Source organism: Syngnathus leptorhynchus, chromosome 1 (assembly GCF_054491065.1).
Source record: "Syngnathus leptorhynchus isolate UIUO chromosome 1, UIUO_Slep, whole genome shotgun sequence".
NCBI lineage: Eukaryota > Metazoa > Chordata > Actinopteri > Syngnathiformes > Syngnathidae > Syngnathus > Syngnathus leptorhynchus.
Window position 1 is genome coordinate 16,766,206 of NC_141195.1, and position 16,634 is coordinate 16,782,839.

At 43.1% G+C, this 16,634-nt stretch overlaps 1 protein-coding gene across 2 annotated transcripts; it reads left to right on the forward strand.

Moving 5' to 3' along the window:
• LOC147062280 (arf-GAP with coiled-coil, ANK repeat and PH domain-containing protein 3-like) lies at positions 1 to 15,725 on the forward strand. 2 transcript variants are annotated; one of them, XM_085918244.1, is made up of 25 exons: positions 1 to 220; positions 5,247 to 5,304; positions 6,095 to 6,214; positions 6,535 to 6,588; positions 7,640 to 7,698; positions 8,159 to 8,342; positions 8,425 to 8,469; positions 8,557 to 8,652; positions 8,945 to 9,019; positions 9,409 to 9,420; positions 9,564 to 9,676; positions 9,743 to 9,794; positions 9,867 to 9,967; positions 10,084 to 10,195; positions 10,299 to 10,507; positions 10,993 to 11,062; positions 11,408 to 11,505; positions 11,698 to 11,915; positions 12,246 to 12,335; positions 12,891 to 12,980; positions 13,199 to 13,413; positions 13,651 to 13,760; positions 13,964 to 14,074; positions 14,669 to 14,730; positions 15,472 to 15,725. In XM_085918244.1, the coding sequence occupies exons 1-25, from the start codon at positions 174 to 176 to the stop codon at positions 15,576 to 15,578; spliced, it is 2,508 nt and encodes an 835-aa protein (XP_085774370.1). In that variant the 5' UTR covers positions 1 to 173; the 3' UTR covers positions 15,579 to 15,725. The 2 variants fall into 2 exon arrangements, with proteins under 2 accessions (XP_085774370.1, XP_085774378.1); XM_085918252.1 differs by lacking the exon at positions 12,891 to 12,980.
• The last annotated feature ends 909 nt before the right edge of the window (positions 15,726 to 16,634 follow it).

Here is a 16,634-nt window from a genome sequence, read left to right on the forward strand (position 1 = left end):
GCCTCATAGTGCTGGGGCGTGTGTGCTTGACTCCTCGAGCTCAGTCGGCGGGAGCGAAGTGCCTTGAAATCAAGGCTACCAAAAGAAGCCAGCGAACTGAACCCAACGGAACAGACCACCGGGACATGCCCTGCACCTTGTGAAGACGAATAACAGCCCACCGGGAAGCCAAGATGACGGTGGATTTTGAAGAGTGTGTCAAAGATTCGCCCCGCTTCAGGTGAGTAATGCATTTATTTGTTTTGTCCCGGGCCGGAGTTGACCATTTGAAAAGGTCGCTTCAAAACATGATCGAGTTTCCCGAGTTGAACGTTATTTGGACTTAGTTCAAAGCTTCCTAACCTTTATTGAAAACACATTTTACACGCCACCAGACAAAATGTCCCAAAACATATTTGCAGGTCATACCAGAATTGGGAGACAATTTAGGCACCAACGATTTGGAATTTTGCAGGAAAAAAAATTAATAAACCGTCACATAATTTGTCCAGCTCACGTATGAATGCAAGGCTTTTTTTGTTGTTGCAAATATTTCATTTGTCATATCATATATTTTGCCATTTTACCCTGTTACACATACGTACATATCAGTTAAAGAAGCTAATGTTGAATGCTTGTTTAATTTGACCGTTATTCAAATTAAAAACCGAAGTATATAATGAAAAAAAAATCATTTTTATGGGATGTTTGCCGAAAAGATGAATGACTGATGACTTTTGAGTGCAATGCACACTTTAAACGAGACATATGCATCCTTTTTCAAACCCAGAGACTCTGGACTGTGGAGCACATGTGGTAACCGCTACTGCACCGCACTGCCCCAGCATCACACAACCTGTCCTCAAAAAAGATGAAGTGTCAAAAGCCTGATGTGAAATGGCTGTTGTTCAAGAGCAAACACAAACACGCCAGCATCCAATCAGAAGTGACAGTTTATTTAAACACATGTGGCTGGAAGAACAAACGTCAACATTTTAAACCAACAACCCTCCACGAGGTTAACTTTCCCTAACCCTATCCCCCCCCAAGAAATGTCTGAGTCTTCACTTTGTGATGTCACAAAGTGAGGACCAATCATGATTGGCAATTACATGTCACAGTCTCATTAAGTTGCAAAATGGTGACACCCAAAAGCAAGTTTAAAAAAAAAAAAAAAAAGCCAGATTCAATGTTGTGAATTTATTTTTTTTCAAAATGAAGTTTGCTGACAACAACTTCCGGATGTCCCCCGCCTACTCCCCAAATTAAACTGGGATAGGCTTCAGCGCGCCCGTGACCTTTGAGAGGAGAAGCGGTTCAGAAAATGGATGGAAACATTTTGTAGATATAAGCAAGCAGCAGCTGATAAACATAATGGCTTTAGTTGTCCTTTAAGGCCATTTTATCCAGCTGCAGTGTGAAGTCAGAGGCGGGAAAATGATTGGTCTCGGCGGTCGCTCTCATCCAAAAGCCTCTTGTGGAAGGCCGTATTGCACGTGTCTCGGCATCTGCTTTCCATTTGTTCTACTTTCTGCACTCCTCTCTCTCTCTCTCTCTCTCGCGCTCTCTCGCGCTCTCTCGCGCTCTCTCGCGCTCTCTCGCGCTCTCTCTCGCTCTCTCTCGCTCTCTCTCGCTCTCTCTCGCTCTCTCTCTCTCTCTCTCTCTCTCTCTCTCTCTGTCCACTTCTTGTCTGTATTCGCCATTGCAAGGGCAGATAACTGGTCCCGGCCCTCGACGAAACCGGGGCCGGGCCGGGAAATGCGTCAGCCTGCTGGAGTTTTCAAAGCAGAGGTCAATGTGAGGGGAGAACGTTGATGACGCTGACTGCCTTGTTCCAACAGCTCATTCTGAATCACAAACCAAAGGCACCAAAATTGTCAACAGCTTAAGAAAATACACCAATCAGCATTTTACGGTACACGACTGGTTCTGCACCAAAATGAATGACTTGATGTTCTAAAGTAGGGCTGGACAGACTTCTGTTGAAAAGCCTTCAGCACAAGTTTGCCCTTTTAGTTGTATTCTGCATATTATTGAGCATATTAATTTCTGCGATTAATCAAATGCAACAAGTACAAATTCCCAATTTCCCACTTGTGTTAGTTCTAGTCCAGATCACCCACTTTATGGATCTGCTGTTGGAGAGGTCGAGATGCTCCCTAACCCCAATAAAGGCCTGCGTAGCCGGTCAGCCAACTCCACACTCCAGCTGTCTGCCACTTGACCAATGCAACTCACTCTTAAATCCAAACTCAAAGCTTTTCTATTCAATGTGTGTAAAAAGAAAAAAGAAAAAGATCAAATATGAGAAACACAAGGAAGAGAAGTCATACAGAGAGAGATGGCTCTTCCATTTCCTCTTGAACTTGCCGTCTCCATCATGCACAGGCAAGATTCCATCCGGTTGTGCTTCCTGGTGACAGGACCATGCAGAAATGGCTGGTGGTCAAGGGTGATGGATGAGGATGACGTCAGGGTAGGGCCCAACCGCTGACCTAGTAGAGGAAACACCCGCAGGAAAGCGCAGAGGAAGTGAGCACTCATCATGAGCACACGTTATTCTCAGCTACCTCGAAGTCTGCGTCAACTAGTTGAAACACAATGTTGTGATTTCTTTGTGGAATATGAATTAAACAGCCGTATGGATCCATCTCAGGGGCGGCCACTTGCCGTCGACTGAAAATGACATCACAGTCGCCAGGTCTCAGGTCCCAACAAATCACGGCTCAGCTTCAGAACACGGGTGAGCCATGTTTGGTTCGACCAAAGATCTAGCAACTGTGTTGTAAAAGACAATTTGGGGGTTGAGTTCCACTTTAACTACGAGCCAAGGGGAAGCTTGCTCCAAATCACAAGTAGGAATTTTGTGTGTGTGGGGGGGGGAAATTAATTTGAAGGCCGTACTTCCCAGTTCTGGTTTGCTCTCATTTTGATGTTTGCAAATTCAAACAAAGATGTTCCTGGGCTGTAATCGAAGCCGTTCCACCTCAGCAGCGAGCTCGCAGACAGGAAAGCGCTGCTCGCATGCTTCACACGTCTGCTATGTCGCTCTGTTGAGAGCCAAGCTGCGTGCTTCGCCAGCAAAAATGCCGGGAAGACTTCCCAGCTCGCCGAGACTCGGTTGAGTGTACGAGGGACGGTCACTTAGGGAATTCAGCTATTTCTCCAGAATGCCAGACGGACGCAGGAAATAAAGGTGTAGCGTGACTGAGGGCTTTTGTCTGTCTTCTTAATGGAACAATGTTTACAATATGGGATTGAAGAAGAACATTGAACATTCTGCTGGGGATGTTTCAGTCCTGCTCTGAAACATGGTGAACTATTTCAAGGAGACGTTGACATTTTTTGTGTTGTATCCAAATAGTCGTGTCTCGTAATGAGGAAATTGAAATAACCAAGTCCAGCTTTAGTTTTGCTACGACTAAAAATATCTTTTACAGTGAATGCGCCACTTTCAAGCTCTTTTTAGCACACATTAGCATTAGATTTGTCGTTTTCTCTTTCTGTTTCATATCTTTTCTCATTCCAGTCTCATTTCTCTCTCATCTATTGTCTCTTTTGTTTCTATTCTATTTATTTCATTCTTCTCATTCTTTTCTCTCATTGTTGTGGCTAATTCTCCCTTTTCTCCTGATCTTTTTTTAGGCCAACCTAATGGGCTCTCTAATCTTTTTCCTGCGCTTTCATTTTTTTCACTCATTTCTTTTCTGCCTCTCTATTCCTTTTCTCTCGCTCTCATTCAGTCTTTCAAGTCCTTTTCTGTCTTTCTTCTCTCCCTTTACTTCTCTCTCTCTTGCTTCCTGTCTGTGTGGCGATCAGGGCTATTTCTGCTTGGCCATGTCACACACATCATTAACTTACAAGTGTGTTTCAGTGGCACGGGGATGAATTCCCATGAATGTAATTTCATTTCTATCAGAGATGGCTTAAAGTGTGTGTTTAGGAGATAGCCTGTGGCCGTATTGCCAAAGATAAACAGGAAGGAATTGAAATTTCTTTTAAGAAAAGATTAGTGTCATAACAGCAACAACAGTTCTAACACTCTTGAGCTTTGGTTGTGTTTGTACGACCGAGCTGCAGGCAGTTGCAAACATGTGGAGATGGTCAAAGATCCAGCCCACAGGTTTAACCGTCAGCAAGAAATATGTGCTGTATAATTGTTGATTTTTGAGCTCTTTTGACCAAAGCCCTCCCATAGACATGTTAGTAAGACACTTGGGAACTCTTGAATTCTGGGGGGGAAAAAATTGCATAATATGTCTCTTTTGAACCTCTCTGGGGTCATTGTTGTATGAAAAGAAAAAAAGAAAAAAAAACACGTATTGATTTTCCTCGGTCGCAGCCAACATTCCACTGTTTCTGTACACTTTGGATTCCCAACGGTGGGAGAAATGCCACGTTGCACAAATTGAATGTTTTATTTGAGTCTTCCCATGGAAGAATGTTGGTATTATTTATTTATGACGGGAATTATCAGCTTGTATTAGACGTATTAAGATACTTTGAGCCCAGCCAGTATGAGAACTGTCATATCCCACCATGGGAGGAAAATGCTGAAATGATTGGTTGAAAAAGCTGCAATTTGACTAAATATTCCTCTACCAGCCTGCCTACCTAATGTACCTATCCAACATACCATTTGGTTGTGTGACAAACTCAATGTGGTTGGGCTCGCCTCTCACGAGCCCATCAGGGACCTCTGCGGCCCGTATAGCTACGGTTGCCATGTCAACGGGTCCTGGGGGCACCGTGCGCTTCCATTATTGGGGGGGAAGTGGGTCTGGGTGCGATGACACAGGACAGCGGGGGATTTATAGCTTCGGGTTGTTCAATACTTTCAACAGCTGTCCCACAAAGTGGATCAACAATTCTCACTATTGACTAAAAAGACGAGAAAGAGTCATGTGTACTTTGGCTGTATGAGGACAGATTGACAAACTAATCAAAGTTCTGGAAAACCCTGATAAAGTCCTTTAATTTGCTTAATGACTTGATATATGATGTATTGCAATATGATATTTATTAATGTATGATCTTTATAAATCAGGCCCGTAGAAGCAACTGCTAATGGTAGCTTCTTGCTAATGGTAGCTGCTACGTGTGTGTCCAGTCACTCGTTATCAAATTGTTTTTAGAAGTTTATGCTCAACAGTATATCGTGCGATGCAGCACAACTTTTAGCTTTAATAATGAATGGCTTAGCCCCCGTAATGGAATAAAAAAATCTAAATAGGGATTTATATGGACGACCTTGTTTTGTGTTTTAGGGCAAATATCGAGGAAGTGGAGACAGAGGTTGTGGAGATTGAGGCAAAACTCGATAAGGTAAGAGCATCGTTGTCAACGTGTTGTTCCTTTTGCAACATGAAGCTAATGCAGTGGCTTTTGGGAAATGAACCCTTCTTGATAGCTGGAAAGGATGACAAAAAATCTCTCACACACTTAATTAGGGCAGAACAGTCTGAAAATTTTGGACCCATCCCCACCAGACGGATAGATGGTGCACAATCATGGGAAACTTTGACATTTTGATCATGAGTGCAGCGTGGTAGTGACATTTCATGATGCTCCTTAAAACACAAAACTCTGAAGTCATCTTGAAAAAACATCAACCCTGAAATAACAGTTTCATCATTTCCCAACATTAAATTTGGTATTTTTAAGAAGCCGTGCTTGAATAAGCACAGAACGTCTGCCATTTTGGTTCGAAGTTTTCTTTTCCATGGACCATTTGTCCACTTTTTGCCAAATGTTAACCACTAATAGTCAACAGAGTTGTGACCTTAAATTGAGAGCTTTCATCATTCCTTGTGGGTGGAGAATGGTGGCCAAGTTTGATGACTTAGCATAAAACAGGAAACTCTAAAACTCCACAAGGTCAGCTGAACCAAACATCATAAAAATTCACCTCCCCAAGTTTGATAACTGTCCTTCCAACACTAAATCCTCAGGTCAGCTCAACCTAGCGTCCTAAAAAAATCCAGTCCCTGAAGCACGTTTGAAACTTGGTGGGCATGTCTTTCATGAAGAGACCCACAAAAAAAACAACAAATGTTGAAATGAGTTTATGACATTGTAACGTATCTTTCACCTTGTGTCCTTTTTGAACACTCAGTTGGTAAAGCTCTGTGGCGGCATGATAGATGCGGGGAAGGCGTACGTCAGCGCCAACAAAATATTCATCAGCGGCATCCGGGATCTGTCGCAGCAGTGCAAGAAGGATGAAATGATCTCGGTGAGATTTGGTGGGAATGGATCATATTAAAATCAACAATTTGCTGGGCATGTTTTTTTTTTTTTTTTTAAGTGTTACCATGTGTTAGAATCAATTTCGAAATATGATTCAAGTCAGAATACACAGGCGAAAAATTACAGCAGTTTTTTGTAGGAAAACTAAAATGAGCCTGTTTTCAGTGTTCCTGCTCAGCCTGATCCTCAGCCAGTTGATGTCTCCTTTTATTTTAGCAGGAGTGTTTATTTTCAGACAAACAGCACACGTTCCGAACATCAATTTTTTTTTCCCCCCCCTTCCTCTTTGCATTCTATTCTTGGCAGGAGTGCCTGGAAAAGTGCAGCGAAAGTCTTCAGGAAATCATCAACTACCACATAGTAAGCATCACTAAAAGGCACTTCATTTTCATTCCAAAAGAAGCATCAGCCTCATCAAGGTCTGCAAAAGGAGCCATATTGTGCATTTTCATCACAATTTCAAATCTTTCCCATGTGTCTTCATCAAGATACTTCAAAGATCAAGTGTTAGTTGGTTGTAACAGATAAAGATAATGTTGCTGTTCATTTCCTTGTTCCTTTGCTGATACAAGACAAAAAGATTGTTTGGTATCAGGAGAAATATTTCATAAATCATTGAAAGGGTCAAACTTGGTTATGACAATTGATTAAAATGGGGAATCACATTTTGGTGGAGAAAATGCGGAGGCCGTATCACTAAAGTGCTAACACAGTCACTAGTGGTTAACTTTCGGCAGCTTGCGGTCACATCGGGACGCCACCGCAGCCACAGGTTTATTTCCGCATCCCTGCTGTACTTCTGTGGGACAAACGCGCACAAAATGATTATTTTCAAACTCAGGTCAACTTCAAGTCACCTCCATCTAGTTTTAAATGCAGTCTTAGTTGTTGGATCGGACTGCATGTGGATTATATCTAATATTAAATGGTCACACAGCTAGAGATGGATTCACGTCCGGCCTCTCCCTGCATGCCGTCCACTCCTCCACCCTACCCGCCCGGATGACCTATTTAGCGGGAATGCTGTAGGAATCTCCGAGCATGTGCTCCCAGTGTGAAATGGAAGCCTCTTGGATTCAAAGCATTCAAGAAAAGGCGGCGTTATTGTGTGGGGCGGGGGAAAAAAAGAAAAAAGAAAAGGCCACATTCCTCCTCCATTCATTTTTGCCAACTGACTTTAATCTGCATGTGAAAGTGCCCTTCGTCGCTCTCTTTCGGTACATTGATGCATTGCATTGGAAGTTGGCTCGGAAGTGGGAGATTTCATTCAGTTTCATTTGAAATGTTCATCAATCCATTTGGTTAACCTCATCTGTAACACAAGTGAAAAGAAATACTAACAAAATGGCGTGATGCCTTTTGGTCAACTTTTAATGATCTGTTTTTACAGTTTTTGTTGTTTTTGTTGCAGGTGCTTTTCGATCAAGCTCAGCATTCAGTCAAGCAACAGTTGCATCACTTTGTCAAAGAGTGAGTTCATTATGTGTAAGGCTGTATTGTACTGTATGTGTGTCAACGCAGCAAATGTTCCACCTTGTATTATGTTGATTTTTTTTTTTTAAGTGACCTATTTTGCAAAATCTTCCACGGTGATCGCTGACATTCTTCAAATTCCACAACGGATAAGAAATTACAGTACACGACATCAACTGAGAACACTGCTTGAAATCACTCTTTTTGGAAGAGGGGGCTGTTCTGTCTCAAACATTTCAGACACCATGCTGAGGCGAGCGCCAGCTTATTCCCATACGGTCAAGAATCTGAAGAGGACATAAAAGACTAATTTGCATTGCATTTTCCATGGTGAAGGCAACACTTACTTGTGCCGCCCACCAAGCTGAATTAGATTCTAAGAAAAAAAGTCGCTTAAAAAAAAAATGTACCCAATGCATTCAAAAGTATTTTTTTCCCATCTATTTTAAATCTGTAGGGACGTACGCAAGTTCAAGGAGACCAAGAAGCATTTTGAGCGCATGCGTGAGGACATGGAGATCGCGCAGGTGAAGAATGCGCAGGCACCCAGGAACAAAGCTCATGAGGTGGAGGAAGCTACTTGCGCGCTCAGCGTTGCGCGAAAGTGCTTCCGCCACCTGGCCTTGGACTACGTTCTGCAGGTGGGGACTTGAGCCTGTGTCTAAGATAAACGTGCCTATGTTTTGATATAAAATATGTCGTGCCTTCTCTTTCTCCCTGCAGATCAATGTTCTCCAGGCCAAAAAGAAATTTGAGATCTTGGATGCAGTGAGTTGTTTAAATTCCAAACAGACATTAGACTGTATAAATAAATATACATGAGTTGTATTTGTATTTCTGCCCCCCCACCTCCAGATGCTGTCCTTCATGCATGCCCAGTACTCCTTGTTCCAACAGGGCTACAAACGCCTGGAAGAGGTGGACCCCTACATGAAGAAGTTGGCAACAGAGGTGAGCAAAGCACAATAATTGCCTTGATATTAGGCCATTTTGTCTTTTCTTTGAAGTGTTTATTTAGGAGCTTGCTAATAAAGCACTGATATAAACCATTCTTTTTTTTTTTTTTTTTTGTCTCTGCTTGCTTTTTTTTCCCACATGGTAACAAAAGATGTTTGTGACATAGGCTCAGCAGTCAAATGGGGTGGTGTGAGTCATGCCTCCTTCGCAACTGGCTAATTTTAATGAGACGAGAACAAACGACAAATTTGGCTCGTGACTCAAAGTAGTTTTGTCTTCCTTTCAGTTGGATCAGCTGGTGATCGACTCGGCCATGGAGAAGAGAGAGCTGGAGCACAAGCACGCAACCATCCAGCAGAGGGTGAGTCGGTTCATGTCAAGTGTTCCCGTTGCTGTGAATCGATGCCAACTAAGATGGCTTGCCAATCGACTGCCGACTGAACGAACCAGACAAATTGTTAGAATGATTACTATTATATAATTCTGCTCTCTTCGGATTCTCCAACTGATCCAAAATGCAGCTGCCTGAAAACAGAGTAGAACGAGATCATATTTCTCCAGTGCATGCTTCACTGCACAAGCTACCTGTAAATTTGGAATTGGTTTTCTTGGTGGTCCAAAATGAGGTTGAAAAGATCACCTTTCTCCATTCCTAGCCTCACTGTAAAATTCCACAGGAATTTTTTGATTACTGTTAATGTGCTTCTCATATTCTTTCTTTCTTTCTCTTTCTGCTTTTGCTTCTCTTAGACTCTAATGCAGGTGAGTCACCTCCAAATTATTAACGATCCTACTTCCTATTCCTGGCAATTTGCTCGGTGGGAATGTTTGACAACGCATGGCGATCCTTGACATTCCCGTTCGTGGTTCATGGAGATGTTTGCCACCCCACCCGGCTCTCCCAGGACTTTGCCTACGACGACCCCAAAGCAGAGTTCAACGTAGACTCTCCCAACGGCGTGGTGATGGAAGGATACTTGTTCAAGAGGGCCAGCAATACCTTCAAGACGTGGAACAGGTGGGACAAAAGGCTCCTGAGTCTCACTCTGGAGGTGGTCTATATAGTTTCCTTTATGCCTTCCAGACGCTGGTTCTCTATCCAGAGCAGTCAGCTGGTTTACCAGAAGAAGTTCAAGGCAAGCAGATCTTTCATTGTTCAGTCCTGATAAACATGTTCGAGTCTCACTGGGCGCTTTGTCTGTGGGCAGGACTCTCTGACGGTGGTGGTGGATGACCTCCGCCTGTGTTCCGTCAAACCCTGCGAGGACATCGAAAGGAGATTCTGCTTCGAAGTTGTCTCCCCGACCAAGTAAGACTTTGTATTTACCGTGCTGAGTATTGAGTAGAACTAGGAACGCCATACGTGCTTAACTTTATTAACTCCCTTTAGAGTCTAAAATCCCAAGTTTACAATTTTCTCATCAGGAGCTGCATGCTGCAGGCCGAGTCAGAAAAGTTGAGACAAGCTTGGATTCAGGCGGTCCAGGCCAGCATTGCCTCGGCCTACAGGGAGAGTCCTGACAGCCTCCGCAGCGAGGCTAGTCACACTCTTTCCATCCCTTCACTTACAATCCAGTGGATCCAGTGAAAATCTGTGCAGAACTGACAACTACTGAAATGCAATGATTTTTTTTTTTTAGCTTCTGGACAGAGCAGCCTCGCCATCCACCAGCAGCATCGACTCAGCCAACGAGTCACGAGAGCACGGAAGCCGCGGCGAGGGCATCTTGCAGAGGATCCTTGGCCTACCTGGCAACCAGCAGTGCTGCGACTGCGGTCAGGCCGAGCCTCGTTGGGCATCCATCAATCTGGGGATCCTCCTGTGCATCGAGTGCTCTGGCATTCACAGGTCTCTTTATTGAACATTCTGAATGATTTTATTTTTCACACTTAAAACAGATGGGCGGTTCTGACTCGAACCAATGGCTAAAAAGTCTTTTAGCTATGATGTAATGCCGAGTCATGGGCAGAGCAATTTGATGTGAAGCGCTCGCTAGCAGACAGGTTTTCTGATCAAGTCCGATAACTAAAGAATGGCCTAGATGTTAAATTTCACACTTAATGGGCGAGCTGGGACTTCAAAGTACGTATGTCCCCTTTAAAGTGCTGGCCAGCTTTTGAATATTCATGTTATGTCCTCCAAGTCACACAGCAGACAACATGGCATCGCCCGTTGCCGGGATACCGGCCGCTACATGTGTGGAACTTAAGAGGATTAGCATCACATTAGCATCAGCGTAGTGCCAAGTGTCATTCTTCCAAGTGATTGAGTAATGTCCGTTGGCGTCGCCACCAACTTTTCTTACTGAATTGTCGCTTTGTGTCTGGTTCCAGAAGTCTCGGCGTTCACTGCTCCAAAGTGCGATCGCTCACGCTGGACTCGTGGGAACCCGAGTTATTAAAGGTGAAACAGTGAGCAACGAGCGTGACTGTAAAGGAGTAGCTCAACATTCAACAACTTCATGAAAATAAGCTAACCAAACTGAACACACATACAGTGTCTCATATACCATATCAATAGGCTAAAGGTAATGTGCATATAGAGTATAATATTATAAGTATAAAATAAGGTAATTGTATGATTTTATTTCAATTTTGTTTAAAAAGTGCCAGCTGGGCTCCTAACTTTGTTGCAGGGTTAAAACAAATGAGTAAAAAGCGAATGAAAATTTCGTTCTGTGCCATTGAAAAATGTCAAAAGCATAATCGTCATGGGGATGATTGATTGTCTGCTAATTGTGCCTCACAGTTGATGTGTGAGCTAGGCAACGGTGTTGTCAAGCACATCTATGAGGGCTCGTATCAGGAAGGACAAGGTGTGAGGAAAGCCACGGCATCCAGTTGCAGGTAGGAGAGTCTTCTCCTAAATTCAGGCCAGAACAATCTGGAGCTTGCCCATCAGGTTTTCAAGTTAGACTTTTTAATCAAATATTGATTACAATTTTTAATAAATGTTCACTTTTTTCACTTCAATAGAAATGTCAAACATTGTTTATAAAATGGAAGCAAAAACAGCTCAAAGCTACAATGATCTTCCAGGCAGGAGAAAGAGGCTTGGATTAAGGCCAAGTATGTGGAGAAAAGGTTTGTCAAGAAGATGATCGCCGCGTCCAGTCTCGTCAACGGCGACAGGAAGTCAACGCGGCGCTGGAACGTCCAGAAGTGTCGCAGACACAACAGTGCTACCACGGTACCAAAGACATGGCGGCGGTGCCGACAAGATCTCCGGAGCGCTTCCCCGGCCAGCCTTTCCTCAGGTTCCTGCTCATTATCAGCATTGTTAACAGTTAACTTAGATTTCATTGTTTAGTCCTTGCTGCATCGATTAGATAACAGTGACGACACAACCCACCTCAGAGGTGCCTGTGAAAAGTGATTCCATTGTAATCGCTCGACCCCGAAAAAATCGAATGGAAAGGTCACCGGTCGGGGCCGAGCAAGGTCGTGTCGGTGTGGCACCAGGCTAGATGAAAAAACGCAAATTGGCTCTACTTAGTAGGAGACCTACTCAATGTGGGATTTGCTTCCCTTCCCCTACCTACAAGTTATGTTCTTGTTTGACGTTTCTTGTTTTGACTCCTTCTCAGCTTCTGCCAAGTCTCGACGAGAGTCCTTGTTTTGCCCCGATGAGCTGGACTCCCTTTTCTCCTACTTCCACACCGGATCTGGACCTCGAAGTAAGTCGTGTAAAATGATGTGGAAAAAGTATTTGGCCCCTTCCTGATTTCTATGTTTGGAACTTTTTGGACGGTGTTTTTTGACGACTGTTGGCGGCAGAGATGGACATCGTCCTCATTCCCCGAGTTTTCGTCCCTGAGTTTCCGTCATGATTTCAGCCTCGCCTAGTCAGCTTTTTGTGAGCAGACTCACCAGTGCCACGTCACACGCAGATGTCGCACATCTGACATGCAGCCAAATAAAGAAAAATAAATCAACTCTCGCATATCACAATCGCGCTGCCACATTGCACTTGTCGACTGGTGTGCACATCCACAGAAACGAAACCTAATACACTTCAACCTCCGATCCACAACTATTTTTGAACAGCTTTCAATACTGAAGCGCTACCTACCTTTTGGCTTTGGCATGATTTTACTTCAGCTTCAAAAGTGCACACAGAAAATGTATATGTGCCATTAAATACTGCCATGTTGCAGCTGTAAGAGCGCGTGAACGATAAGTGTCCACTGTACTCTAACTTGTCCATGTTGTGGCATTACTTGGTCCGCCAGGCCTCAGCAGCGACAGCGGTTTGGGGAGCACCGACGGAAGCACTGACTTTCTGGTGACGGGGTCAGTGGTGGACAGCGTGACCGAGGAAGGTGCGTCCGTGTCAGAGACTTGGGACTCCACTCACTGGAACTTCAACTTCTGACACTCGCGACTTTACTTGACTTACTCGAGAGTCGGGACTTGAAGTGCTCGAGACTTGAAAGATAAGACTTGAGACCCGCACGTGACTTAATCCTACCCGCTGTCCACGTCGTTGGCTCACATCAACGATCGAACAAACTTCAATTCTGTCGCCGCGTTTCCTCAGAGAGCGAGGCGTCCGAAGACTCGAGCGGCGAGGCCGAGCATGACGCGTCGGACCCAGAGGACGGCAGGTACCTCCACCCTGGGGCGCTCCTGTACAGAGCAGCCAAGGCTCGCAACCTGCCCGTCATGGCCGAAGCGCTGGCGCACGGCGCCGACGTCAACATGGTTAACAAGGATGACGAAGAGAAGACGCCACTCATACAGGCTGTGATTGGGGTGTGTACTCACTGCAACTACTTTAGTTTATTTTTTTTCCCACATCATGGAGTTAAGTCATACTATACTTTACTAGTGAAGTAATACGATACTTTCCTAGTAATACTTTTTTTTAGCAATGGCTGAAGATTCCACAAAATGAAATGTCAATTTGTCAGTCGCAAATTGGTGCGTGTTCAATGTATTGACTGTTTTTTCTGTAATTCTTTGTAAAAGTCTGTCATGCATTGATTGAAGGGTTCCTTGTTAGCCTGCGAGTTCCTGCTCCAAAACGCCGCTGATGTCAATCAAAGAGACGCTAGAGGGCGGGGCCCCCTGCATCACGCCACCTACCTGGGCCACACGGGGTAAGTCTGCATTATCTGACAGAACATAAAGCACATACAATGTAATGTTAAGACTACAGAAAGCCATAGTTCTCCACCCAAAACTTTCCATCTATCATACATATCTAACCACCATGGCATAATGCAACAATGAGTACGACACAGAGGGGGAAAAATACGATTTTGCTTCTCCTGGCTGTTCATTCACCTCTGCTTGCTTTCAGGCAGGTGTGTTTATTCCTCAAAAGAGGCGCCGCCCAGAATGATGGCGACGAGGACGGCCACGACCCGTTGAGCATCGCGGTGCAGCAAGCCAACGCTGACATCGTCACACTGTAAGTTTTTGTTTGAAGCAACTCTTCTTACAAGATTTGCATGAGATGTAATGAATAGAGGAATAATAAAAGCTGCAAGCAGCTCTCAACCAGATTTCCGTTTATTATATTCAATAATTGGTTCATCAGTACACCTCTCAACAAAGTCTACTAAATTTTTGAAGTAGTCAAGTAAATTATAGTTTATTTTTTTGCACTGATTCAGATTCTTGCCTCGTTTTTTTCTCTAGTAAATTAGGGCTTCATAATAATAGTCATATATTTAGTAATATTTATGAATTAAGGGTTAGGGTTTGTTTTTTTTAACCTGAAATGTCATTACTATAAATTACTACAACACATGACAAAATTTGTATTTTTATAGGTCAAATGTAAAACCAAACATAACTTTTTTTTTTTTTAACCAGCGTCAAATATATGCTTATGGACAAAAACTATCTCTGATTAAAATTGACTGTTGACCAGTAATTTAAAAGTAAATTTTAGTCTTAAAATGTAATATTGTACATGCACATTTTAGTTTTGGCCCATTCGTCCATTACAAAAAAAACAACAACATAGCCTTCAACCACTAAAGTTTCTGTCCTTGTTCAGGTTGCGTCTGGCCAGGATGAACGAGGAGATGCGTGCGTCGGAGGGTGGCTTCGCCCAAGCAGGTCAGGGCACCGAGTGCCAATAGAAGCAATGTGTTCGCTACTTTATTTCCTTGAATATCGGACATGTGCGATGGTGCTGAGGTCAGAGCAGGGCTCACCAACTTTTTTGATACTGAGAGTGACTTCTTTTGTACTGATTCATGTAAAGTGCTCCCAATTTGATTCACACTTCTGGAATAACACATTTGCTGAAATGACCTTTGCGTCTGTTATTATTACAGTCCGTAGTCCTCAGGGTCACCATTTTGAGTGTTCTGGACTGATTCTACAGACGTATAGCCTAGCATAGAGATGAGCTTTTGCTTATGAGCTGTATTGTTGCGCAAAACCGTAAGACTGTTTGCCCAAATATCTTTGAATTCTAAGAAAGTCGTTTGTGTTTCAAGAAATGAGACAAAGCCACAGAGAAAAACTGTAATGCAGTTTTCTGAGGAGTTGTGACTAATGTCTGCGCTTACAGGAAACTGTGTGTGGACTGTCCTGACTGGTATACAATGAAAGGAAACTGTTCTGTTTCACACACAGTCAGAGGGGTTCATTGTTTATTTTTAATTGAGCCTGGGAGCACTAACGGACCACAAAAGATGCAGTGTCGTTGGACTGAGCTGTTGCCGTGACTACCGTTCAGTGCAGAAAAAAGGCTTTGCTGCCTATTACCATGTCAAAACATCCTTCCTCTGCACCCCAACCCGCCCTCGTCCAATATTAACATCTTCATCCTCGACTGTGGTTCTTCTTCAGGAGATGCCACGTACCTGGACATCTTTCGAGAGTTCTCGCACATGGCTTCCCACAATCCCGAGAAGTTGAAGAGGAGGAGCGTGCACTTCAGGCACTCCTTCAGGTAGTCAAGCCAGGGGACAATTTTGACAAAAGCAGAAATGTTTTTTCCTCTACTTCTTTTTAGTTCACTTTTTACTTTGTGTTTTATTGTGTCCATGAGGATTAGCAGGTCTTATCCTTGCATGGACTTTTTTTTTTTTTTTTTTCAAAAACACTAAGCACTTGCTTTCTTGCACCCTGAATTGTCAAAGCAAGCAAAAGTACAGTATAGTACTGTATCCTTCAAAATCAGTCATATTTTGTGCAGCATACCCCTATTATCACTGAAGATGTTTTTTTTCCCCAAAGGACACATCCCCCCCAAAACCAATCAATCAAACATCACAACCAAGTACCATAGGAATTAAAAAGTTGCTTATTTCAGAAAAAAATGTTTAGCTTTGCGAGAACGAGGTTTCAAGAACAAATAAAAAATGTAAATCTTACGAGAACAAATTTGTATTTTTCTGAGCTAGTCGTAATATCAAAACAAGTGCAGTGCAAGTGTAACAAGGAAAGAAAGTCTTTATTTAATTGTGGACAGTGAGTAAATTAAAAAATAAAAATACAACTATTCTCATTACACCTTTAGGTAAGAAAAAAATATGCCATTTTATTTATTTTTTAAATATATGCTGAAACATTACAACACTAGAATTATTCATCGGGGGTGGTAAATTTCTGGAACGTTCCCTGTAAATTCCCATTGCTGTGAACCATTATGCCATTTGAAATGATGAGATGCAATAAAATGTCAGTGAAGACAAAGTTGGGAAACTCCTCTTGTATCTTGTCATATATTTTTCAAGGTTCTACTGGAAGTTCAAGGTTTCACTTAATTTGTCTCCTTAAGGAGAAATTTGCTGCTTGCATCCGTATAATTGACTAAATTAAATGTGAGAAAGAGAATTAGATGAGCTGTATCTAAAGTGCCTTGCTGTGAAAGATGAAATTAATTGTCGTGTTAACAGAAAAAACTCCGGAAAAAAAATAACTGGATGAGGCTAAAGGCCTGGAAAAGCAAATGAACGCTACAGTGTTGTAAAGTCAATAGGTCATAAGCTTGATGGCATTATTGCAAA

What these genes read in the sequence shown, in the direction of transcription:
- LOC147062280 (XM_085918244.1), top strand. Translation starts at nt 174, where the DNA reads ATGACGGTGGATTTTGAAGAGTGTGTCAAAGATTCGCCCCGCTTCAG. An exon ending in AAAGATTCGCCCCGCTTCAG is followed by an intron (nt 221 to 5,246) that starts GTGAGTAATGCA and finishes TTTGTGTTTTAG; the next exon opens with GGCAAATATCGAGGAAGTGG. An exon ending in AATTTGAGATCTTGGATGCA is followed by an intron (nt 8,470 to 8,556) that starts GTGAGTTGTTTA and finishes CCCCACCTCCAG; the next exon opens with ATGCTGTCCTTCATGCATGC.